This window comes from Harpia harpyja, chromosome 19 (assembly GCF_026419915.1).
Source record: "Harpia harpyja isolate bHarHar1 chromosome 19, bHarHar1 primary haplotype, whole genome shotgun sequence".
In the NCBI taxonomy this organism is placed as follows: Eukaryota; Metazoa; Chordata; class Aves; order Accipitriformes; family Accipitridae; genus Harpia; species Harpia harpyja.
This window is the reverse complement of record NC_068958.1, coordinates 5,220,699-5,246,774: the sequence shown is the minus strand read 5'-3', so window position 1 is coordinate 5,246,774 and position 26,076 is coordinate 5,220,699. Positions and strand designations below refer to the sequence as shown.

Below are 26,076 nucleotides of genomic sequence, written 5' to 3'. Positions count from 1 at the left end.
TGTATGAAACAATCCATAATAATAGTAATATTGATGAGAGATCTTCTCTTTCTTTTTTACCTCTACCTGTAGCAATAAAAACACTTAACAAAAAAACTGGAAAATCGTAACAGAAAATAGTGTATTTGCTGCATAACTTCCTAAAAACCAAATATCAGCTACCCAAGGAGTGCTCTAGTTATCCTGAACATTTTCCATAACCCAGTGTATTGAAAAGCACAAACATTACAGGCAAAGCACCCTGCTTACAAATGATGCTTAATTTGCAGTAAATAACCAAGTTAATTAGGAGTAATGATCCCCTAGACAGTCTCCACATCTAATTATTCTTTAAAAAAAAATCTGGCTGCTTGATGCACTGCAGAAAAAAAGATCTAGAGAGGATTTTTTCATTCCAGTTTTCAATTTATCTCACTACATTATTAATTAATAATAATTAATATTCAGGCACTCACATTTTTATTTACAATTCAAGGCATGAATTCTTTATGAATGATGATATGAACTTTTAAATTTAATTAAGTAATTTAGAGGTAATTAATGTGTAAATTCAGAATATAAACTTCCTACTTGTTTATCTTAAAAGTGCAGCACTTATTAAAAAAAGACCTTTTTGAGATGCAAAATTACTGGGATATAACAGATCATCTACAGACTGACAGCTACAAAGTACATTATCAGTTGGTTTTTCTGGCAGTTTCCTTATTCTCTTCTTGAAGAATTAACATTAAAAGTCAGATTGCATTACAGTCAAGCAAAGGCAAACAAGAATTGTTGAACAGAAACGCTACCAGCACAAGCAGCTTTTAAAAAATGAAATGTTACCGGCTTTGAACTACTCCTACTTCTTGTTATCAGACTGGTGGAAGGTACTAGCCCTTTGGGAGATTAACAACTGAGCCACAATGCAGCCTTTTAGAAGAGATTCTTGCAGAAATAACCATGACATTTGCTCTACCGAGTCAGCTGTTCCTTGGCAGGACTGTGGAACTAAGACTTTCCAGTTATCTGCACTTATTCTAGTCTTGTAAAATAATTACCAGGAACAGCCATAACACTGTACTAGAGAGAACACAACTCAGCTGGGAGCTATCTGTGTTAACTAACCCTAATCCTACAAACTGTCTCTAACAGCTAGGAACCACCTTTCAAATAAGAGTTTATCAACTATCAGATGTGCCATAAAGGTACATATTTACCCTGTGAGAGGACATCCATGGAAGGCTGGTCTGCATTGATCGATTTCAAAACTTTTTGGTAGATCTGGAAAACCCCAGGGAAGTTTCTGTGATATTCCAGCAGTTTCTTTGACATCTCCTGTTCAGATAGATCTTCTGGTTTCACCAAACGCTGCTGTATCAGCGGATCACTTGGCCAGTCAAATGTTGTATGGTACACCTCTGGAAGTTAGACACTGATTAGGAACTAAGAGGATGATTTAATAGGTCTTGCTCAGCTCCAAAAGGTTTCCTAAACAAAATCAAGGTCTTTTTTTAAGCTTTATATTGTGGCACAAGCAATAACTTGTGCACTTCCCTCGTTACTTATACTGACAGCTTACTCTGCAGATGCAGAGATAGGAAGTGGCCAAGGCAACTGCCCACCCATGTAGCCAAGACAGCATGATGAGTAAGAACAAGGAACTGGGGATAGCTCTCCAAATTCTTAGGCTGAACCTTAAGCAAGTCCTTTGATAAGCAAATCTCCTTTATAGCAAATAAAAGCCATTTCTTTAGTTAAGAACATCCCTCCTAATTCCACTCCTAAAACATCCAACATGATTTTTTATTGAGCAATGTCAGGATTTTATTTTGTGATGAATGATTGATAATGATACTCAACAGACAATACAGAGCTAAGTCAACTTGACAGTCATTTAATGGAAGATACCTAAAAGCATACCTGCACCTCAGAATTGAAACAGGACCTAGCAAAGACGCACGCAAAATGTAAGCTCATATGGACAGATCTAAGCTTCAAGTATTCTGTACTGCCGTGGTCTACTGTTTGCAGGCTCAATACTGAGCTTTATATTTTCCCATATTTTATGGCACAAAAAAATAATGCAATGTCAACAAACACTTTTTCCAAACAGTTTAAATTTGTAATTATAAATTCCTACTGGTTCTTAAAGGGATACCATTTAAATTTTAATCCCACTGGTATTAACAATGTTTCTGAGACCAAGCAACACTCCAGTTTCTAGTGGAGATCAGAAACAAACGCATACTGCACCTTCTGTGAAGGGATCAAGCCTTTTCCCACTGTTCCTCTCAATCAGCACAGTGTCTGGAGCATAAAGCACAACTAGGCACAAAAAAAAAAAAAAAAAAAAAAAAAAAGAAGAAGTAAAAAGTGTAGCTCTTGTTAGTTGTTTTATTTCCTGTAACTGTTTAGGTGTATCCTAGTATTAAAGATGGATGAACGTATTTCAAGCACGTTTACCTCGTTCTCCTTTCCCAGTATTCTACCTGCAAAACTTTATTTCACTTTTAATCAGAAATTTGCTCCACCTCCTAAGCAGTATAGTGGGATGAAATATACATTAATCCAGTCCAGTATCCACGAGTACTAGCTGTCCCTGTCATTCATACCAATTAACAAGGTTGTCCCTCACTTACGTTGTATCTGGAGCTTAGGACGGAAGTACCCACAGATCACTCGAGACTGATTCTCTTCTATACCACAAACAATTACTTTTCACCCAGAAAACAGTGATAGTGAGACCAGTGAAACTTAATTTTTGATAACCTCACAGAAAAGTATTCAAACTTGATTAGAAAGCATCAAAAGATGAAGAATCTGTCAGTTCCCTAGGTTGCTTTTGGCTAATCATCCTCACAGTTAAACATTGTAATTTAATTACTATTTTCAGTGCATTTGATTACAGGTTTCAAACAAGTTCTTTGTATGACTTCCTTCTCTGTATCAAATAGCTCTTTCAGATGCTTTTCTCCCTATTAAGGTACTCATACACTGTAAATCTCATCTCCTCTCAATCTTCTTTTTGATTAACTAGACAGACTGAGCTTTAAGATTCTCATTCAGGTCTTGGTTGCATAGATATAATTGTGAGCAAAACTCAACTTCAGATGTTATTAGCTGTATTAAAAATACATGCAAGTACTAGGCATTAAACATTTTTGCCTAAGTCTATTGCAGTGATTCAGAATTCTTCATTAACAGTCGAATCTCATCCAAATCAAATCCAAAGCGACAATTCATCAAGTTTGCTAACATTCTGTTCACTATCCACTGGCAAGCTCTACATTCATCATTTTACACTGCACGCCACACAATCGTAATAATTTCTCACATTCTAAGTAGGTCCTCTAACTACATTAATTCGGGACAACTGGCTTCTTCTAGATGGCAAGGGCAGCTGTCAAGGTCTTGCCTACCAGCACTTTGCCAGTAAACAAATGTTCCTCTCAAATCAAGTCAGAATTCACCCATTCTCTGAAAGGTCAAGCTTCAAATCATGTGTCCACTTCACTTGGTGGAATAAAGTTTGCTAAGCTTGCATTCTCTAATTCAAAAGAAGGATGAATTTGTATTTAGTACATGGGGAATTGTTTTGGTCTGATGATAAAGGCTGATTTCTAGAGATGGAAGTCAGAGAAAACTTAGACCCACTCCTAGAACAGAAGCAAAGCTACATATAGCTGCTCAGAGACACTTGCTGGAGTGGTCTTGAATTTACAGAACTCTAACGTGTAAGAAGAAAAGGGTTCATGAAGACAGGGTTTAAAGTCTCACAGGTTACCTCAAGTTTTTGAGCAAATCTGAACCATACTGAAATATTCTGCTGTCTGGTGACTCCGGTGTCTTCAGTATTGGTATTGAATTTATTGAGGATATGGCGGGAGAAACAGTTCTAGTCTTTCCTACTGGGTGCAATCACACATAAACCTTGTACTGCTTACCAACATGCCTAGGAATGATGCCAGATGATTGCAGCATCCATGCCTGTTCCTGATTTTCAGGGAAGCCTTCCAAAATCCACCCCTATTGAACAAAAACATGAAACAGTTATTGATCCTGGAAGAGAAAAAACAAAAATTAGCACTAAATATCAGTGCTATTTGCACAAAAATTACCTCATTCTCATCCCACAACAGCACAGTATTTGTTATGGATGCTTGTGAGAGAAGAAAGCAAACATGGAGCACTGATATTTTTGTGAAATGGCATGCACTAATACCACTGCCACAGAGCAATGGGAACTTACGTATTGTAGCAATGAATTTTTTTTTCATGTTTCAATCTTAAAAAAAAAAAAAAGAAACTTCTATCTTGAATAAAAACAACCCAAAACAGTTTCTACAGTTTTGAAATATTCAAAAGGATACCAGCCCACACTGTGTATAAAAAAGAGGCTAAACAAATCTAAAGACAGATTTAATGCCACGAACACTGAGGAAAATATGCACGCTTTCATTATTTTCTTAAATTATACAGGAAAACTCACAGTAATGGAACCAGCATTCCCAAAGCTAATGAAGCAACAGAGCAAAAGAAAGAAAAAAGAAAAAAGAGCCTTTTGCTCCCTTAAGTCCTTGTTATAGCCAGCTAAGTGTTGGATTGAGCATCTTTAAAAAAACATTTACAGATCTGTGAAATACCGTAGGAGAGCTGCAGCCTCACTCAGTTTGTGTGATGCAGTATTTGAAATCTAATCCACTTCCCAGTCTCAAGTCTGAATCTCCTGAACTTTCTCTAATTTATCTGTTAGTTGGTTAACCACACATTTCCTTGTCACTATATCCTATAACTTAAAATAACTTTGTGATATTACAATAAATCTGCAAACCATCTTTGTACTGAAATAAAGAAGATATTTTAATATTGCATTAGCTAGCAATCATTATCATCTCCCACATAAATTTGAAGCTCTGTCAGTATGAGGTCCAAAGGTTTTAGAAGTATTTCAGGGAAACATATCTCCATGACTTCTGTAGGAGAAAATTGGGACATTCCAATTATACATGAAAATAGAGTAGACTATTTAAAATTCTTTAATTAGCCTGCTTTCAGGAACATGTAATCCTGCTGATATCTGTAGAAAATAAGAGACTCAAATAACTGCAAGCCATTTTTGCCACTCCTAGTGTTTGCTCTATCGAATTAGAATGAACTGCTGTCTAAGGTCACACAGGTGCTGAGAAATCAATTTATCCCTTGGGACTTGCAGGAGGCAAGGCTGCACAATATTTTTAGCAGTATGCTAGGAACTTCAGCACTAGTTATGAATATATTGTGCCTGTACAACATATATATAGGCCAAGATCCTCTTCTAGGGAGAAATGGCATCAGTGGTCTGAAGCCAATAAATCTATGCCAATTTACAGACTACAAATCTGGCTCATTTTCTCCACCCCCAAGCGCAACACCTTTGGAAACTAAACCAAAACAAACAAAAAAACCCCACCCCACAAAACCATTGCTTCTGATGAGCTTATTGCTCAAAATCACATACTGAGCAACAGGCAGTAAACACAATATTGTATTTTAACAATGTATAGCAAACTTCATGAGGTTTATATACAAATTTTTAAGGTCCTTAAAACAGGCAATAAGCAATTTTATAGCTAAAAGTTTTTGCAATGTAAGAAAACACAGCTCAATAAGTAGATTCCTGCAACAAATACGTTTTAAGGCATTAAACAAATGCAAAATAAACACACACTACCAAAACAGTTAGCATTTTGGATCTTATTTCCAAAGGTCTCTGAGTTCCAGGGTATCAGTCAGTCCCTAATTAGAATACATTATCCATCTACTTGACACTTCAGTGAAATGTCTATTCCACCACAGAGCTGCAGCTTTGTTCAGAACAGGTTTATTGATATTCTGCTGCATTCCCTCTCCATACCCCCAGTGGCTTGGTTCTGTTTTATCACACATCAAAAAGGCCGTATGCTCAGGGCACCCCATGCACAGCTCAGAGCTGGAGGTCTGAACAGCTGCAAGTAGTATGGTATCACAGGAGGGACAAGCTCCAAGCAGATGTCACAGATAAAAAAAAAAAAAAAAAGAAAAAAAAAGAGTAAAAAGGGAGTGTGGCTTGGGAACGAAGCAAGAGGAAAGCGAGACACAGCAGAGCAAGACCTGACTTAAAATATGCCTATCATGCTTTATGCAAACACTGGTCTTCTTTGCCCTCCTGACTATCATTAAAGTGTAATTAGTAACTTCACATGGTAAATTTGTTTCTTTAAGAAGCCATCTATTTTTTGTTCTTGATAGCAGTAACCTTACATCCATGCATGGATTGCACCTTATCACATCAAGGGTGGAACAAAGGCTAAAAGTGAGTAATTCCATGGTGCCTTTACTCTGTGGTCACTGTTCCCTCTCTTTCAGCTGGAAACCTCAATCCTTTCCCACATGAAGACTGCTGTAAATACAGCATTCTGCTGTTGCCTTAATGCCAGGTGAAGCGCTCCTTGGAGACCCATGCCATGCTGAAAATCAGCAACAAGGAAGCACTTTTCAAAGCCATCACTTTCCTCTCTGGATTTAAGGAATCTGGGGAAATGGAAATGCTCAGGGTCATTCCCAAATGTAAATCTCATTCCTTTGCTGGCACTACTCTCAGCTATAATACCAAGCCTACATACTTTCACACTTTCCACCCTAATAATAATGACTTGAGTATTAAAGTTCTCTCCTGTTATTTGACCTGTACATCCTCAATTTTTTTTTAATTACAAAATTCAAAATTGACACTGCCTTAGAATAATGAAAAGGGATAGCACAAAGAAATAATGCTGAATTATGTGACATATCCAAAAGAAATCTCAGCCACAAGCATAAAGATCAAAGGTCATGAATACTGCTGCCTTTAGGAAAACAAGTCATCACAACAGTTTTTCCATATCATCAGTATTTTTCAAAAAGTAGTACATGCCTTTCGCTCCCATCTGAAGAAAGGGGACAGACAATAATGCAAAAAAATAATATCAGTAATAGCTTTGCCAGTATGTATCTAAAATTTCTAAGATTTTCAGAAAACAGCAGACTGAGTGCAGTAGAAAATATTGCCAAGCCAACTCCTGCAGTCCATCAACATTAGCAGTATGGATGATGGAAGAAGCTCAAACTTTACCAAATTTCCCATTAGAAAGAAACCTTTTATTCCCCACATTATTTTTGTAGGTTGAGTAAGGTGCAAAGCTGTTTAAAAAAAAAAAAAAAAGCCACATTCTTCTTGGAAAACAAAAAAATGGTGAACAGGCAGATTCTCTCCCCAGATAAATCTATGTAACATCACTATCCTTGCATGGAGTTTCACAGAGACAACATGATACTCTTTATCTGCCAAGGTAAAACCAAAAAGAACCAATAGCCATTGCTCTCTTTGCCTTCCCTTTCAAGGACAGCCACTACCCTTCTGAACTGTTTAATACCAATCAAAAGTAATTCTGCCACTTCTGGTGTGAATCACTGGCCTAAGCTTAGTTTCTCAATGGTCCTAAGACATCAGTAAGGTTGCTCAGCTCGCTCTCTCACAAATTCATCACGTAGCAATCTCTTCACCAGCCTTCTCCAGTTCTATAAATTCCCTCCACAACACCAGCAGTCAGAGGTGCCGTAGCCAATATGTACTAACTCTGTAAGATGAAAAGTCTTCATATCAGCTTCACAAGTCCCAGGTTCTAACATAATGCTTGCAATAAGTTTTCTGCGTATGCTGGAAGACCTACCTGTCTGATCCCTCGCAGTCCTAACTACATTTGTATTAGAAGAACACATAACACAGAGTCTCAGCAGAGCTGTTGATCAATAAAAATGTTCTCCTTGGAGAATGCCTGTGACATCTATAAACCTGTGACTGTCAAAACAATGGCACAAAAAATTCTGTATTCCTACTGTCAGTGGGATGAAAGCTGTACAATTAATGCCAAGCCAATGACACCACAAGGAGAAATAAAACAAACAGCTGGTGGTACTATGGTCCAACATACTGCTCCTAATCTATTAACATTTTCAGTAGAAAAATGCTGAGTCATGTTTTGAAAGAAATGGCATAAATCTGTTCAATGATGTAAAAAATCCACAGTATTAATTCTTTTTCCAATCACACAAGGAAAATATTGCAAATAAAATGCATAGATCCCCTTTCAAATGGAAGACATATACAATGTGAGGAAGTTTTAGTGACCATGAATTACTATCTATTAATTAAAAGATTTTTAATAACCATCACAACTTTGAAAAGTCAATTATGTGTTTTTCCTAAAAATAGCTGAAACCTTAATGAGACCAATAACATCCACTCCATTCTTGCTGAATGTCAGGGAAGCTTTATAAAGGGGTTTTTTTTCTCCTAGTTCTGTAAGACATCCAGCACCGATTCAGTGTTGCTGGTGATAACAACAGGAACATAAAATGTAGGCAAGACACTATGCAGCTGTTGGCATTTTAACCATCTTGTCACCTTACTCAAAGTTTACATGACCTAATACTTAAAATAACAGTCACTGAGAGATCCTTCCCTCACTATTAAAAGGAGAACAGGAACCATGCCAACAATTAGAGCAAAAAAAGCATGGGGTGGATGAAGCCTTTGGAGAGCAATGGATTTTGCTTATACGCTGATGGTTAGTAAAACTCACTTTAACAGTATCACAACAAACAATGGAAAAATTAATCAAAGAGACTTATGTGAAAAAATAAGCACATTGAAGAGGGTTTAGAGCTAGTGTTATAAAAGCCCTAAAGTAAAGAATTATTCATGTACTTGCTAGCTTACAGCAACTACTGCCATCCAACAGCTCTCCTCCAAATAGCATTACAGGACAGACTGCCCCTGCAGCTACCACCTTTGAGAGATCATGTGAGAAAATATTTAACCAAAACTACTGAAAATACCAGGGGTATCCTGGCATCTTCCCTATCCTACCTGCTAACTAGTAGCACAACCAGAGAAGCTGTTAGTGTCAAGCTCAGGGGGCCTGTGTTTGGGGTCTGAAACCAGCCTAAAGCCTAGCGGTTAGCAGTCAGAAGAGCAGTTTCTCTTTGGGGTTTATCATCTTTCTAACTTACTTTCATTTCTACAGGTTTAAAGATATTTTAAACATACTCACTAGAGGAGAAGTTTCACTTGAGATAGATGTTCCACATCTTGCCACAAGGTCAAGGTAGTAAATCATACAATCACCTGACTTTCTGTGCGTCCATGATATCTCATTGCACAGCTTACATAAAAAATGTTGACATTCATAGCCTTTTTTTGCTGCTCATTTGCTAGTATATCCAGAGCTGACAATACTGGTTTCTCAAGTGTTCCTCAGCTACAGTCTTTAATTCAAAATGCCACAAAAATGAACAAGATCGTACACCACGTGTGTTTTTAAACAAGTTCTCCTGCCAATTGAAAGGCCTAAGTCCTGTGTGAATTTAGTACAGATAAACAAATACCTTAAATACTACCAGATATTTGGAGTGCTAAATAACTATTATGGGATAAAATAAAATAAAATAAAATAAACTCAGCTAAAAAGACCTTCAAGAGAAACCAGACACATCCATGTAATTCAAGCACAGTGACTAGCAATGCAATAGTTTAATTCTACTTTGCAAATTCAAAATTAATAGATCAATTATTGATCTATTGAGTAAGGTATACAGTATTTTGTAGAGAAAAATTTATAACCCTTAGGTTTTCTACGAATCTCTTTACTCCTTTCTTTCTAAGGATCCAAAAATCATTGTTTCAATATCCCAGATGATGAAGCATGGAGCAAGAAACACAGGATCCTAAAACACACAAAAAATGGTCCATCTGGAAAAAAAGGGGAGAAGGTCATGTCCTTATACATCACAAACTAGAAAATTCTTTGAAAGTCTTCCCAGGCCTCGATCATACCAGTGTAGGAAGGGAATTCAAAGAGAAACAACAGCCTAAAACCTGTGTCTCATCTGTATGGCGAAGTAGATTTTACTAGTTCACATTAAGTGGAAAGAAGGCAGGAGGGGGCATCAGAAAAATCCACACTTCGCAATTTAGAGTTGCCAGTACATTTTAAAATCCTAATATCTTGGCAATTCCCCATGTAAGCAAATACTGGTGTAGTTTAAAAGCTCAGGGTTCAACTCATCATTATGTTACTCCAAAGTTGCAGTAATTCAACCCCATAATGTCAATGGGATTTATATCTGGTATAAATTTAGAATACTTTAGTGATGAGCTAGGTTTCTGTTTCACGAATTTCCCTTCATAAAAACAACAGCTCACATCTCTTTGAAGGAGGAGAAGTCCCATATCATCATTTGTAAATATGTATCGGAGCCAATAATGCATCCCAAAGTTTTGTTACAGTAAGTCTCTTGTTAAACCTGGATTTAGCTAAAAATGCAAAGAAATGTTCAAAAATCACCCACATAAGCTTATTTTTACTCCTTCAGAGCTTTCTCTACTGATGGAAAAGGAAGGACTTTTATAGCAAGATACTTCCCAATGCAGATAAGGGCACTGTCATGCACTCCTCTATGACCTGGCAAAAAAAGAACAAGATTAGCTAGGCAAGGAAAGGTTTGTTTTAGCTTAATGACTTTTCTCAGTAACATTAAACACCAGCAAGTAGTATTCTAAATTAAATTCTCATGCAACCAGTGGATTAGATAATGGGATAGGTTGAAGTTTAGCTATTGCTAGTTCTAAGCTACTGCTTAAACAGACCAGCATACTACCTATTTTGCTGCAGCTGTATGCTCGCAACAGAAATATGACACAGACAGATGTCCTCTAGCAAACCTCTCAGGCAGTAACAATTTAAGAGATTACATCTCCAGCTATTCATTACCATCCTGATCAAGTTATCCTTTCCACAGTTCATACACTGTAATTGACCATCTGCTCTAGCTTACACAAGGCAGGTCCATTGAAAGCCACTTCCATCAGTGGCTTAAGCTAAGATAGTTGACTTTGCACTGAAGCACATGAAGACTTCTTTGGCAATCATTCAGTTTATCTGAGTTGTAAAAGCCGAAACCTTCAATCAGGGGCAGAAAATTTTTTCAGTTCTTGCTAGTTTTGTTGATGTTTCTCTGCACCTATAGACATCTCTGTGCTACAGAATTACCATGTTAAAAACTACAATGCAATGGCCCAGCCCCCAAGAAGATTTTGTTTTACATGGATGGAAGGATCCAGCCTGCAGATCATTGCAGACTACACCAAAAATCACAGAGACAGAAGTACAAGACATAAGGTTTTCAGCATTTCCAGTTTCTTTCAGTGCCTAATGCTAAGAAGCCTTAGGAAGCAGTTTTCACACTTCAATGAAATGTTAATTACCAGCCCTGCTTTATTCAACCAACAAGGTAGATGATGATGATGATGTTGAGAAGCAACAGATTTTAATAAAACTATGAGCCTTGCAATATCTCTGTGAGGTCAGGAAGTACTAGTTACCCCCTGACCCAAAGGCGTGGGTGTGACAGAGTTACTGTTCTGAAAACACATACTATTTATCTGACTATTTATTAGTCCTTCATGAATGTAACACCTACTTTGCACTGGACTTCTTCCTCTCGAGAAGTGCATCAAATAATGTACAGTCTGTATTTTGGCACTGTTTAGAAACAGGGTTTTATCCATTAGATTAGCATGTCCCTTACAAATAATCCCTTATAATGGGCTGATTATGGACTCAATAAACCATAACAACATCTGAGATTTTAAAGGAAAGACATAAAAGAGATTTTGCTTTCCTTGAGTAAGGTTCTATGTTAAAAGTCTCTACTTACATTCAGGCTAAGCACACAGGGGAAAAAAAAAAAGCCACACATTTGTGAATACATCTAAACCTATTCAGTTGCCTATTTGTGTAAACTAACAGTGAACATATTAATTATTACCTAGAAGAGAATATATTCAAATGCAGTTTTTTCTAACACAGGAAGAAAAAAGACACAATGAGAAACAAAGAAAATTGAAATGAGTAATGTTAGACTCCTTTTCCCCCTTTCCTCAATAAGAGTTAAAATCTTAACTCAACATATTGATTTTTATATATTTTTTGTTTATCTGTTTTGTCCACTATATCTCTGCCAGTTGCCCCAGGCAATCAACAAAGCTATGCTTGTTCAGCCTTTGATCATCTCTGTGCTAGAAGATTAGCATATGCATACTCTCATCCTCCCCTTTATCCTGTTAATAAAGCTCCAAACTCCCTCTGCTGATGTTCAAGAAAGCAATCCACTCCAGAGCCCCCAATGATTTGCCCCCATTCCCTCCTCTGCTCAGGACTCAGAATGCTAACTACTATGCACGAGTTGTGTAAGTGCTTATCCACCAGCCCTCTGAGGAGCAATTCTTACTTGTTTGATGCAGTCCACATTTGACAGACGTTCCTGGATCAGATTGGCCCAAAGCGCGTTGGGAATTTTCTAAAGAAAGAACAAAAAAAGGCTGAATATTCACAATTGAGTTCAAAAGGAATTTTACCATGCAGGCATATTCTGGTTAAAGGTGAAGTGAGATGTCTTCTTAACAATAAATAAATAAATAAACCTGTGCAAGTCCCAAGTCATTAACATAATATATCAGAGAGTTAATAAGGGCACAAAAATCAGTGTTAAAGGTAAGCTGAACACAAAGCCTACATCCATGCTTTTTGCACACTAACATGGAAGCAATGCCAACTTTTGCACACTAACACACACATTGGACATCAAACCTGCAAAGGAATGCATAAGAACATCACATCCACAAGTAGTCCTTTTTACCACAAATATCTGACCCACTACTGCTTCCATAGGTCAGTGGACTCAGCATTAGTGATCTTAACAGCTATCATGTGAGACAAGCAGAATCTCAAACACAGAACAAATAACAGAAAGGGTCTGATTTTCAGGAATTTTGTTTCATAGTTTCAAGTAACTCTCACTCTTTCATAATCCAGAAAGTTTATTTAAAATACATTTTATAGTTAAAGTTAATTTTAATGTTAAAGTTAGTTTATTTTTAAACTCAGGACTGTGAAACGGGATTGAAACTGCATGTGCCAATATTTTCAGAAGTGCTGTTTCTTTCTGTGACTATTACTTTGCCCAGATCTAGAGATGTTTTGTAAGACAGTATTTGCTATCTGACAGAACAACATTCCTTTACAGATTTAGCATTCCCCTCCCCTAATATTTCTTCCGTTATTATGCTAGATTTCCTGACAAGAAATTAACAATACCCTTCTGTCCTGGTTTCAGCTGAGATACAGAGTTAATTGTCTTCCTAGTGGCTGGTACAGTGCTATGTTTTGAGTTCAGTATGAGAAGAATGTTGATAACACACTGATGTTTTCAGTTGTTGCTCAGTAGGGTTTAGTCTAAAGTCAAGGATTTTTCAGCTTCTCATGCCCAGTCAGTGAGAAAGCTGGAGGGACACAAGAATTTGGGATGGGACACAGCCAGGGCAGCTGACCCAAAGTGGCCAACAGGGTATTCCATACCATGTGACGTCACATCTAGTATAGAAACTGGGGGGAGTGGGCACAGGGGAATCACCGCTCGGGGACTAACTGGATGTCAATTGGCGGGTGGTGAGCAATTGCCCTGCGCATCATTTGTACATTCCAATCCTTTTATTATTACTGCTGTCATTTTATTAGTGTTATCATTATTAGTTTCTTCTTTTCTGTTCTATTAAACCGTTCTTATCTCAACCCCCGAGTTTTACTTCTTTTCCTGATTTTCTTCTCCATCCCACTGGGGGGGGGGGGGGGGGGGTGAGTGGCTGCATGGTGCTTGGTTGCTGGCTGGGGTTAAACCACAACACCTTCTTTCCTTCTTGTAAGAATTTTCTTCACTGTCTTGTTAGTTTAGGCCTTCATTCTATGCTGAACTTGGTTAAACAAACTCTATGTTAGCCAGTTTAACTTGATAAAGTCTAAACCTTTGGCCATGCCAGTCAGAACAGCTGTTAATCATTTGACTAAATGCCTTGTCTCAGTCTCATTCACTTTGTCATTATTGGTAAAATGAATACTCAGAAAAAATTCTGCAGTCAGATTCTCTACCTCCCAAGTCAAAAAATTATCTTTCACTTAACAATGTGAGCTTGATTCTTTGTTCCATGCAGTTGCATATATTGTGGATTCCCATCTCTTTTTTCTAACCAAACAGTCTGAAGGGCATAATCCTAAAAAAGAGTATTTCTGTAGGCTTTTGTTGTAGTAAAGGATTTGGATAGATATAATGAAAACATGGCTGACTCTGTGGAAAGATTTCATAACAATCTTCTTCATTAGATCATGAAACAATTTCACCAGGAGTGGTGGAAGTGCTACCATACAAGTCACTTCAAAGTAGAGTGGAGAAAGCACTCCAGAATACACAAAAGAGACCAGCCCTCGTCTGCCTGTGGAACGGACAAGGTGGCCCAGTCAGGCAGTGGGTTTTCTTGGTTTTTATCTCTATTGTCCCCAGTTCTCAGTGCCTTTCCTAATATCAGCCATTCATAAGCCAACATTCAAGCAGGTAAAAGAGAAAAAGGGAAAGAAATTGCTGTGTTTCTTGAAAGTCAGCAGGTCCCACAGGGTGGTGCGTCAAAGCCTCCTGCAGCCTCTCACTGCTGGAGCCTGGGTCTGTGGCTTTGAGTCTGTCACCTTCCAAAGGTGCATCACGCTGCTACCAGAAACAGCTAGTGTCTTGCTTACTTCTTTGATGTGTCATGTCAAGACAGGCTAGTGACTGCCGGGGGTCCACTCTGCTAAGCCTTGCCAAACCAATTTAAACCAAAATTACACTAAGTTCTTTCAGTGCAGTGGTATTCTTAGCCCTCTCTTTTGAGCAGGGTTTATTGCACAAACACAATCAAGGACACACATGTGGGTATTTCAGTGTTTTAGTTCCTTCTGCTCTCTGTGGCTCAATTCCAGTCTCATTTCCTGGTCAGTTTTCCTCCCACTGAGCAGTGGCCTACAAAATCATTTTCAATACGCTGCTTGCAGAATGCCTAATTATTCAACTAGAAATCATTAAATCTGATACATATCAGATAGCACATTTACAATTTCTCTCTCATAAACACTCACAAAAATATATCATGAGCCTGGTAGATGGGACTGCACCGCCCAGAAATCTGCGATAATGGACAATGACGCATATACATTTGATAACTGCAGAACTGTATCTTATCTAAGGCACTCTGAGCCTGTCCCAACATTCAGTTTAGTTAATGGAAAGACCTACTGCTATGGTATTTTGTGTATGTTCAGACCACTCTTCTATACACACTAGTTTAATCGCTATTTCCATACTGCTGAAAAACTGTACTCATTAATGATTAATTTTAAATATTCCATGTTATTTCAGGGACATCATACTTCAACTTACATGCCCAACCTAGTCAGAGTTATATTTCAATGATCTTTTCATAAAACTACTACACTTTTTTGGGGGGAGGAGCACTTTTACTAGACATTTTTACTGGAATTTTTGGATATATTTGTTCTGAAAACAGCTACAGCTAAAAACTTATGACTTTTCCAAGTTTGCACCTTGGACAGAAAAGCAGTCATGTTTGAAGAAATTGGGTTTAGTATTCTGAGAATCATTCATGTTTAGATTTCGCTTGTTCAGATAAATACACATGAAAGGCTGGTCTTTTTTATGTATACACAAGACTGGAACAGTTACTATTTGTTCCTTCATAGTGGCTTGTCCTGGAATAGATTAGAATGCTGAACATACATAGATAAGGATGCCTTGGGTTCTCCTCTCTTCTATTATATTTCTTCTTAAAAAGCACAGGGATACGATGCAACTCTAGAGCAGTTTTAAGTCATTAACTAGTATGCAAACACCTTAACTGCAATTTAGTATAGCATTAAGAGCACACCCATCCCACAAGCCCACAATTACCACAGTTGTTTCAACTTCTTATTTTATCCAGTTAAAAGGAAACGTGAAACATGCAATAGCTCATCATTAGACTTCACTATAGGAAAAACCTGAAGGTGCTTCCTATTAACATTATAATAACTAGAGATGAGGGAATAATTTGCAATGATTTATCCAAAAATGTAGCCTCTTTTTCTGCTCATGGAATATTTATTGATAGCTCATGGTTCTTCAAATTTATTGAATATTCAAAAATACTTGACTTCTTTTTGGAATATTTTTACATGCAGAATGATCACATTTTGCTTTGAACAGTCAATATTTAAAATTCACTACCTGAGCTGTGCTCATTAGGAAGTGGCCAGGTGTGTTAGTGAATGATTGCATGTCCAACTTTAAAAATTGAGCTTCAGAGAATAATCACGTATTTTAAATACACCTTCCATGAATTCTTGTGCCAAGAAAACTCAAATGCTTTAATGTTCACTGGGAGCGAACACAAAAGAGATGAAAGCTTGGCTAAAGATAAGTAAGTAAAATACGTGAACAAATATTTGCGGACCTTTTTGCAGCGTTTGCCCAGATCTAGTAACATTGGTCTACTGACCTAAAAATGAATGACCTTTGGCACTGGGGTTAATTTAGCCACAGTAACCTTATATGCATCAAACCTTCCTCTAACAACATTAAATTGTGTTATATGATCTTCACACCAGACTTTCAAAAACACAGTCTTCATTCCTGCTTTTCCTCTTTCCATTTATTAAATTGCTTTGGCCAGGACTACAACTTTTTAATGCCCTGGTTGTATCAAAGATAGTATAAACAGCTGTTGTTCTGTTCCTGAATAGACATTCAAACCCTCTTAGTGCTAATGGATGTTATGTATGCTAGAGGAGTCAAGTTTACCACTTGCTTCAGCAGAACCGGGGTCAGTTACGGCAACAGTAGATTTAGCCAGCAGACATGAATCAGTAAGGGAAAATACAGCTCAAAATGACAATTTGGCTACATTTTAAGTCATTGTAAAGCTTGCATTGATTTAGAGGAAGCAAGGAGCTCCCTCCTAGTTTTAAGGAGTTACATCTGAAGAATCAAACTCAAATAAAGGAACAAGAAATGATTTAGTGAAAACATTCTTCTAGGATCTAACACCTCAAAAACAAAGGCAAACTGCACAGTACTAAACCACCACCAGATTCTGCTCTTTGGGTACTCCTTACTACCTGATTAGCCTTGACATTTTTGACTTTCATCTTCCACACCATCCATCTTTTCAACTCAAATAAGCCCAAAAGGACACCCTTGAAAGTGTATCTGTATAGTCTGAAATGTTAATAATTACAGTAATTAAACCAAAGGGAATTTTTGTTTTAAAATTCTCCCCCTCCAAGTTGAAATTTATGAACCTAGCAAAACAATCTTTAATAATTAGAATGACGATTTCAAAGTACATATTCTCAATAAGAATTATTTTATATCATCCCAGCCAAAAGCAAACCTTTTTGCCAATAAGTTCAGTGAGTTCAATGAACTCTTTCCTCTCAGATTTTTTAAGTATATTACTCAAGGCATCCCCAAACCTCATTCACTAAGTCAGTGCAATAAACACCACCCTATTTTCAGCCTAATTTTCTAAGGAAGAAAATTCATCTATGTATCACACCGTGTACCATCTCAGCAAATTATGACTCTGTTGGCCAATTCAAATCAAATATAGCAGGGGTGTAGAATTCTCACAGATCTGAAATTACTTCAATTTTTATGAAAATAGGTGACGAGGGAGAAAATATGAACTCATGGTCTTGCTAGAGTCACAGAAAACCAGATGTCTTCCATTCTATTACTCATGGAACCCCTTGACATCTGGAGAAAGGAATCAGCTAAAAGGGCAGGAATCAGAAGCAGAGATGCTTCTGTGTATTCAGGATATTCTTTCAACATATTTTTCCAATCTACTTGTCACTAGCCTTTAATAACAAGACAATTACATTGCTGATAAACTAATCCTGCGAGTCATGACATCTGGAAAAAATGTTCTTCAGACCAAGTCCTTTGAATATTAGTTAGGAGGCCCACAATAAAGCATGAAGAGATTTAAAAACCTGTCTGGAGCAAAGCAGGTACTCAGAGTTGGGCAGAGTGCATCAACCCAGACCTGAACGATCTCCTGAGTTGGCTGCTACTGCCACAGCTTGAGAGCTTCTAGAGTTTTCAGTAACTGAATGGATTGTCATACTGCTTTTGAGTTAATGCACCAAGTTAGTTATTTGTGTCATGCTACAGAGAAATCAAGCATGCACAACTAAGTAGCACTGTCAGATCAAAAAAAGTTCTTTGTGTACATCTTTTCCAGAGCATTTTGTACTGAAGGAGACCTCAGAGATTAATGCTTATTTTACTGAGATTATCAAACATGCTGAAATAGAAGACACTTTGTCTAATGATATAATGAACCATTCTTTATGTATGGTGCATACCTGGACTTCTATCAATTCTGTTGCTCATGTCTAAGGTTAATGTTTTTAAGACCTCCATTACTTTACATTGTCTTCCTCTCCCGCCCCTAGTCTATGCTCTGACACATTTTTATCTTTGTTCTTATCTTCTTATCTAGCAGAGGTTACCCTGAAAGACCCTGTACCTACATATACACAAACCACTGCACAAACCACCATAGATACAAGAATATTTACTCTGATCTGCTCAACTCATAGCACTGGAAATCATGGGAATGCCATATAATTCCTCTTCTGTGACATGAGAACTACTATTATTATATCCTCTTACACACCTGTTTTCTTTCTTTATACATCTTTGCTTCCCTTGTCAGTGCTAATATTTCCTTGAATAACAAAGTCTCCCGAGAGATACGTATGGCATCCAAATGTTTACAAAGCCACATTGCCTGAGGGAAGAAGAAAAAAAATACAGGTTGAAGCATTTTTTCAGAAGGCTGCAGAAAGACAGAGCATTTTCCTAGCCTTCCATTTAAGTTTACAGACTATATGTGTAACTTTAAGCAGTTTCTTATAAGGATGTTGAAGAGTCTACAGCTTTGAGTAAGGTCTTTTTCATCTACTGTACTATAACACAGACTTTAAAGAAAAAAGCATTCTTCCTAGCATGCACACACCACCATCATCTGCAGTTTCTGTGGTCAGCTTTCTCTGTGGTTCAAATACAACTTCAACATTTTCAATCAAGCAGTATCAGTGGACATGACAGACAACTGGCCATGCAAATGGAGAAATCCACAATATGGGAATACCACAAATGTGTAACTACGGTACTTCTCCCAGGTTAATTAGTCCTGCTAAAAAGCTCAGAAAACAAGGCAGGCAGAATTCTGTTGCATTACAGCAGTATCACTACCACTACCTATGCAAGTTCCTGTAGAGCTTACTTGAACATTTCCATTCAATTTATAGCATAATGTACAGGCATAGCCCTTAGGAATGCCACCCTTCAATTTGTCTTGTGCTCTCCTACCACTTAGATAATTCTGAAAATTATTTTCACGGAATAAAATTTTCGCAAGTGCTGAGCTCAGTAGAAAATAAAAAGGTAAGTGGACAGCATTATAACATTGAAGATAGTATACTTACAACTGTAGTTTTCCCAGAAGCAGGTGGACCAAGTACACAAATTCTTGGAGCTATGAAACAAGAATATGTGAATGTCAAGATGCAGAACAGCAAAAATCCCAACCAGTTTCTCACTATTGCATTGCATAATATAAATGTAATCACAATGAAACAATTATTTCAGTTGGAAATCTGCCTGAATAGAGACCTCAGGATTGGGCTGCACTGGGGAAAAAAGGGGGGAACACTAAGTCAATGCCAGCTGGGTCTTCCTTTAATCTCCATGGTCAATGAGATTATTAATCTGACTAAACATGCCACTTAAAGAGACACATAAGATCTCTCTCTCTCTCTCAATCAATTTAAACACATGGATAGCTTAGTGGGTAAACCAGAGAGTAAGATATGAACATTTCCTTACCTGAGTTTGACTTTTATTCCCAAAACATTTAGACCTAACACATTTTGTGATGAAAAAATATTTTAGCTTGTACACACAGGACAGGACTATTTAAAAGTGACTATTATCATAACCATAGAATGGTTGAGAGTGGACGGGACTTCTTCAGATTGTCTCTTCTCTCATTTCCCTTACACAGTATGGTAGTAAAAATACGTTTTACTTCGGCAAAGCTTTTGGGTCTCATCACAAAAAATGCAATTTCACTTTTTAGTTTCATCTAAATAGGTTGTGTCAGGGTTCAGAGATGATTTAGATATTGCAAAATTAAGCACTCTCTCTACTCTTTTTGACAGCTACTTCCAATTTTTCTAGTCATCATTAAAAGTAATTTTCTTTGTATCTTGTGTTATTATACTGCACGTCCCTGTCCTTTCCTTGAGGGGGCAAGGTAGGAAAAACGCATCCCAGTTCTGAGGAATTTTTAATCTAATGCATATAGACAACACAATAGGCATTACCGTTGTAAGCTTCATTGGGAATGAATTAGAGGCAAGACAAAAAAGGGGAAATGGAGTAACTCTTAGAAAAGTATTTGGGACTTTTTCCATGAACACACCTTGGGCTGCAATCCCTTGAGCTGTCATTTTAAATTAACATCTTTGAGGTTTTTCCCCTATACCTTGGGGAAAAAACCCAAACCAAAACACACTATATACAGAAGGGACTGATGAGTATTTACTGGGAGCAACATGGGTCAAAAGAGAGGAGGGATCTACTCACCCAAAAACCTCTTCAGCTCTTGATAACCAAGGGAGATACAGTGTCTGATGGCAGCAGACAGGGAAGTATGTGAAATGTATTTTTATGAGGACTTCCATGCACTTAACAGTTATTGGGCAGGTGCAATTTTTAAACATACATGAAACCCAAATTACAGATTCATCTTTACAAAGTTATCTGACTTGGAAGGTTTAAGAAAAACTCCCCCCTTATTGGTTCTTGCAAGTGCAACAGAACTAGTACACAATGTAGAAAAATACTTTAAAAGGATACATCAGCTGTTTTTATCACCTAATTTCTTTCAAATGTAATGTGATTAAATCCTACTTTTTTTTTTAATCTAACACCTTGAAACTCCAGCCCGGGTACTTAGGAATTATTTATAAACAGCGTCATAAAAGAGTGCTCGGGTGCCAACACTAATCAACTTCTTCAAACCACTTCAAAGAAAATCAAAAAACCTTTCCATCCACAGATCCTTTTGAGGTTTAACTAGGAGCATGATTTAAAATTCACAAGAAAACCCTTAGGTATTGAAGCTTTAATACACAGCTTTCTTGGACAAACGTTTGATAAAAAACGAAACATACCATTATATACACCATATCATGCTTTAATATTGCCCAGGGCTACTGTAAATGCTCACTTTGTACTAAATCTGGTTTTCTCTCTGCTTAGTGGCTGGCAGCAGATGGGGCAGTGTAATTCACTGATTTACTCATTTGCACACTTGTAAGACTCCTCTAAAGCATTCTCCCTAAACATACAACACAAGGGCACAATCAGGACACCACTGTATGTAATGTTTAACCCCCGCCAATCAGCAAATAGTCAGTATTTAATACTGGAGGTCTGAACCAGCAGGTAAATGAAGTCAGGAAAATCTAGAAAATGCCTTTTTCTTCAGTAACAAATCATATTTCATTCCATGTTTAGTCTTGACGAGATGTTACAGGATTTACTCTTCCAAGTAAAGTAAGTTTTAACATTCAACAATGATTTTAGCAGTAACAAAATTAATTCTGGAATAACGCAAAAGAACAGCTGGACTCACTGAGTTCCATTTAACTCCAAAAGATTCTATGATTAGTATTAATGCAACAAAATTTATTTAACTTGTAAGAGAAATCCTTTGTCAAACAGGAGAAGCACATAATACATGATGAACATTCTTGCAGAACTTTTTTATGTTCCTTCAGAGGTTTGACTGTAAAGGAAGAACTCGCAGAAATGCTGCTTGGATACTGAAAGCTTTTTTTTGTTAGCACAAACCAAGATACAATGTAGAAAACTAGCATCTTTGTGTATGAAAGAATTATCAGTCTTCATATGGTTCTTTAAGGTTTTGAGAAGGAACACATGAAAAAACAAGTACAGAGCCTTAAGCACAAAAGCTTAACCACACCTTTGACCTACAAGATTTTCAAGACAGTTGTAAGCTATAATCATCATTAGACTTGTTTATATTTTTAAGAGTACTTTAGATCCTATTATTAATTAAAAAGGTTTTCTAACTTCACACCTGGGATAGATGCAATGCTTCTTTTCCACGCATCTCTGTTTGAAATTTTCTCTAGGGCTAAAACTGTCTAGCAAGGCAAGATCATGAAAATTCATCACTTTACTGATGGCTCTAATAAGGTTTTTTTTTCTTCTAAATAGTCAGCACCTTCCGCCATGATCAAAAAGTAAAATCAACTCTGCCACAGATTTCTGTTACATTATTTTCCTATAATTTATTCTTAAAACAACATTTAGGCTTTAATTTTAATTGGAGTTCCTTTCCTTTCTTAATAGGTTTTTCCAGACTAAAAGCAGACAGCATTTTTCCTTTGACAAATGACTGCTGTAGTTCTATCTTTAGCCTCTAAGTACTGAAGTCATGAAATGGAAACCTGCCTAATTCTGTTCAAATAATACAGTGGGGCTTAAGGACAAATGTTAGCTCAAATGTGAAGAAATTTTATCAGCATTCTATCAAACCTCATGAAATTCTTCCACATATTTTCCATGGGTCTATAAAACAGATTGATTACTCATGCTGCCTGCATCAGAAAAGGCTGGACACAATTTGCAGGATTTGATTTTTTTTTTTTACCCTGGTATTTAGCAGCATTTCAATCAACATCCATCTGATCACCGCCACTAAGAGCTCACAGCATCTCTAGTGATAACGATTTCATTGATGCTGCAGCAGAACTTTCATAATGGTTTACTATGGTTTTAAAGAAACATCAAAGCAACATGACACCAGCTACCCCTGACAGCTCATGCAGAACAAAAATTATAGTTCAGTTGTGCATATCCAAATATAATCTGCCTAAGGGTGAACAGTTTGTAAATCAAATAATTTGATTGAGTGTACATGCTTTTATTGTGCAGAATACAGACTTCCTATTCAATTTACCAGGTTTTGTTATACATACAAGTAGGCATGCTCACTGTTCCTTCATCTGAGATGCCACTGAGCAGTGGAACTCATTAACAGCAGCTAGTAACTAACTAATCAAAAAACAGAGAATCTGCCAGCCCAGGTAGAATAGGAAACCAAATTTACACCTGACAAAAGGAGTAATTAGCAAGCGTAAAGACAACAGGAAATATCAGATGGGGCACAGAACACATTAATAATTGATACACTAGAACTCTTTGTTATTCCCTTAGAGGGTTTCATTGTTATAACTGTTAAAGTGCATTTTTTATTAGATTACCCACTAAAAAAAGAAATTAAAAGCATCTTACCTATAACTATTCCAAAACGCTCACCTTTTTCTCCTCCCCCGCCTCAAGACACAGTCTGAAAAGTTTTATCCATCATCTGCCAACTGAGGCATATCTTTCAAACAGCTGTTTACAAACAAGGAATTGAACTAATAAGGTGTCTCGATTTTCACTTACCATCATCGTTGTTCTGCTTTAAATGGTTTATCATATACTGAATGGGATCATCTGGCTTATGAATTAATAGTTCTTCAAGCATATTCTGAAAATAAATAGGACAAAGTCAGAGGAAAATTTAACATAGCTATGCAGTCATGATATATTGCATTTTTACAGCAATGTTACAATGAGGATCTTAAGAAAATAAATAAGCATTTAGAAACTCTTTAAGGCCCCTTTCACTAACAAAATTGAGATTATGAAACCTATTTTAGGTGGTGAAAAACTGAAGTAAAGCATGATTAGAAAATTGCCACTAAAAACACCAATCTATTTGCTTTGGCTTATTTATGATACATACGGACACCAGAAAGGTTTGGCTTGAGCAGTCTGGTGTCAATAATGGTTGAGTCAGCATTGATGTAAAAACCATACAAGGAGTTTCAAAACCAGAGTCAACTTAAACTAGTATCTCTGCAGGGCAAGCTAAACCTCTTAAGCACATTCCCACAAGTTTCTGACTAGCCTGACCAGACAAGACCTGCAGAAAACACAAAACCAACAACCAATCAAAGCCACAAAAGCAGCACATCTCACTTTTGTAACTGTACTAGTCTTCCTCCTACATGAAAAGTAAGGGGGGGGGGGGGGAGGAGAAAAAAAAAAACAACGCTTAAAGCATTTTCTTGAATGTCTATTTTGGAGCCCATTTTCATATTAAATGTTTGATGTTATACATGGCCTTGCTTCAGCTCCCACCGATAGCAGTGGGGATCTTCCGCTGATTTCAGTGAGGATTGTATCTTCACAGGCAGAGAGAGAAATAACACCAAGAAACACTAACTCCATAGATTTTCTTACAAGACATTTCAGCACAGCCAAGAATTCTGTAATTAAAACTAAACATCAAACAGCAAGTAATGTTCTGACTTAGATTATCTACTGAAATGCTCACACTGGAATAGGACATCTTCTTCTAAAAATCAGTCATAACACTTTAATATTTGCAAGTAAATTCCATAAAGTCTATACATTCCATAGAATTTTATATTCTAACCAATTGATTGTCTTTTATCGGAGTGGCCTATTTTCCTTTTCTTCTTCATCCACTTCATTAGAATAATTAAAACATTCAATTCTGTTTATGAACTGTCTCACATGCAAGTTCTGATGCTTCAAGGTCTGGGTGGTACATAGCATAAAGTATAAAATTTGTATTTTTATCGGAAGCTTGTTAAAAATTACTTCCCAGCAACATTTATTTAAACTAAAAAAATCTGAATTTGGCACAACAATTATAGCAGCTTTAAAAATAAGAAACCTAAGAAAATCTGGTCTTACTATGATTCAGAATTGCTCAGGCTGACAGCGATTGATACTTTCACTATTTCGTGCCCTAGTCCTACCAGCACTTACACACATGCTTCATTTTATTCAGTTCTGCTAATCTCAGTTTAATTTTACACAAATAGTTCTGTCAATCTCTGGGGGAGGTTCACGTTTTGGATGTCAGGTTTTAGGTTTCACATTTTGGGTTTTGTAAATGTTTAAGTTTAGGACAATGATTTCAAGCTGTGTTTGTTTGTACAGCTGCTACAACAATTATGCTGCTACAACATAATTGAAGGATGAAACTAAAACAAGATTCTGAGTAAATCCCACTAGCGTTTTATGTAATATGAGGTCCTGCAGCTGGATTCAATGCCTCATGGCATCCAAAGCACATGTGGGGTATTTCCATAAAAACCCCACAAATATTATGCCACAGCAGTCATACTAAATGGCCTGGAGTTACATGAAAAAAAGAAAAGAGGGGGGAAAAAAAGAATAGGAAAGAAAAATAAGCCTTTGTGTGTTTTCTAGTGAGATTTGAAAAAGTAAAAAGGCCTTTTAACATAGACAGGGTTATGAGTTCGCAGCTGTGCAGAGGGGGAGTCCCTCTGACAAGTTCTCGTATCAGAACAGCACCAGAATATTTAGGCTCTTGCACAAGCCTCCCCGCGCTCGACCAAAGGGCTTTTTCCAAACTTACGTAACAAAACATACCTTTTTCTAAGGCAGGGAAACCAATCTTGCTATTTACTGAAATCACAACGATGTTAGAAGTGTACTTCTTTATTTTTGACACACAGCTCCACAGAAAAGCCCCAACAGCAGTAGGAAGGCAAGGAGAAACAGTTTTAAACGGACAACGCTGATAAGCAGGCTGCCACGCCTCACCTCAGCAGCCCCTCTCTCAGGAAGGGCAAACCCTTCTTCTCGGGTTTTCCCGCGCTTGATTTCTTACTGCCTCCTCCTCCTCCTCCCTGTCCTGCCAAGCCTGCGTTGCTTTCACGCACTCAACACTTTTCTTCCACAGGCTGCCGCTTTTTTCCGCAAAAAAATGACACGCGCGAACCCTAGCAACCGCCAGGCTATTCTTAAAATAAGTTAATTAATAAGACAGCCCTCAGCCGGCGCACCTTCCCTCACACGGGGACACCCGCCCGCGCCTTTCCACAGGAGCCGGCTGCCGGCCGCTGGGGGAGATGGCCGCGGCGCTCCGCCGCCGCCGAGCCTCCCCGGGGCCGCCCCAGG

General features: G+C 37.5%; 1 protein-coding gene across 6 annotated transcripts in view; it reads right to left on the bottom strand.

Annotated features, from left to right (window-relative positions):
• Positions 1–26,076, bottom strand: part of AK8 (adenylate kinase 8) — an 84,104-nt gene that overhangs the window by 47,475 nt on the left and 10,553 nt on the right. For 4 of the 6 annotated variants that reach the window (XM_052814168.1, XM_052814166.1, XM_052814165.1 and 1 more), the window contains exons 2-8: positions 23,518–23,602; positions 19,458–19,507; positions 18,644–18,757; positions 12,331–12,399; positions 3,927–4,008; positions 2,236–2,307; positions 1,200–1,400 (exon numbers count right to left, since the gene is read on the bottom strand). In XM_052814168.1, the coding sequence (XP_052670128.1) occupies positions 1,200–1,400; positions 2,236–2,307; positions 3,927–4,008; positions 12,331–12,399; positions 18,644–18,757; positions 19,458–19,507; positions 23,518–23,599 (670 nt within the window). In that variant the 5' untranslated portion in view covers positions 23,600–23,602. Of the gene's footprint in view, positions 1–1,199; positions 1,401–2,235; positions 2,308–3,926; positions 4,009–12,330; positions 12,400–18,643; positions 18,758–19,457; positions 19,508–20,619; positions 20,664–23,517; positions 23,603–25,719; positions 25,740–26,076 lie in introns of those variants that run through there. The other 2 variants (XM_052814169.1, XM_052814170.1) reach the window with 2 other exon arrangements.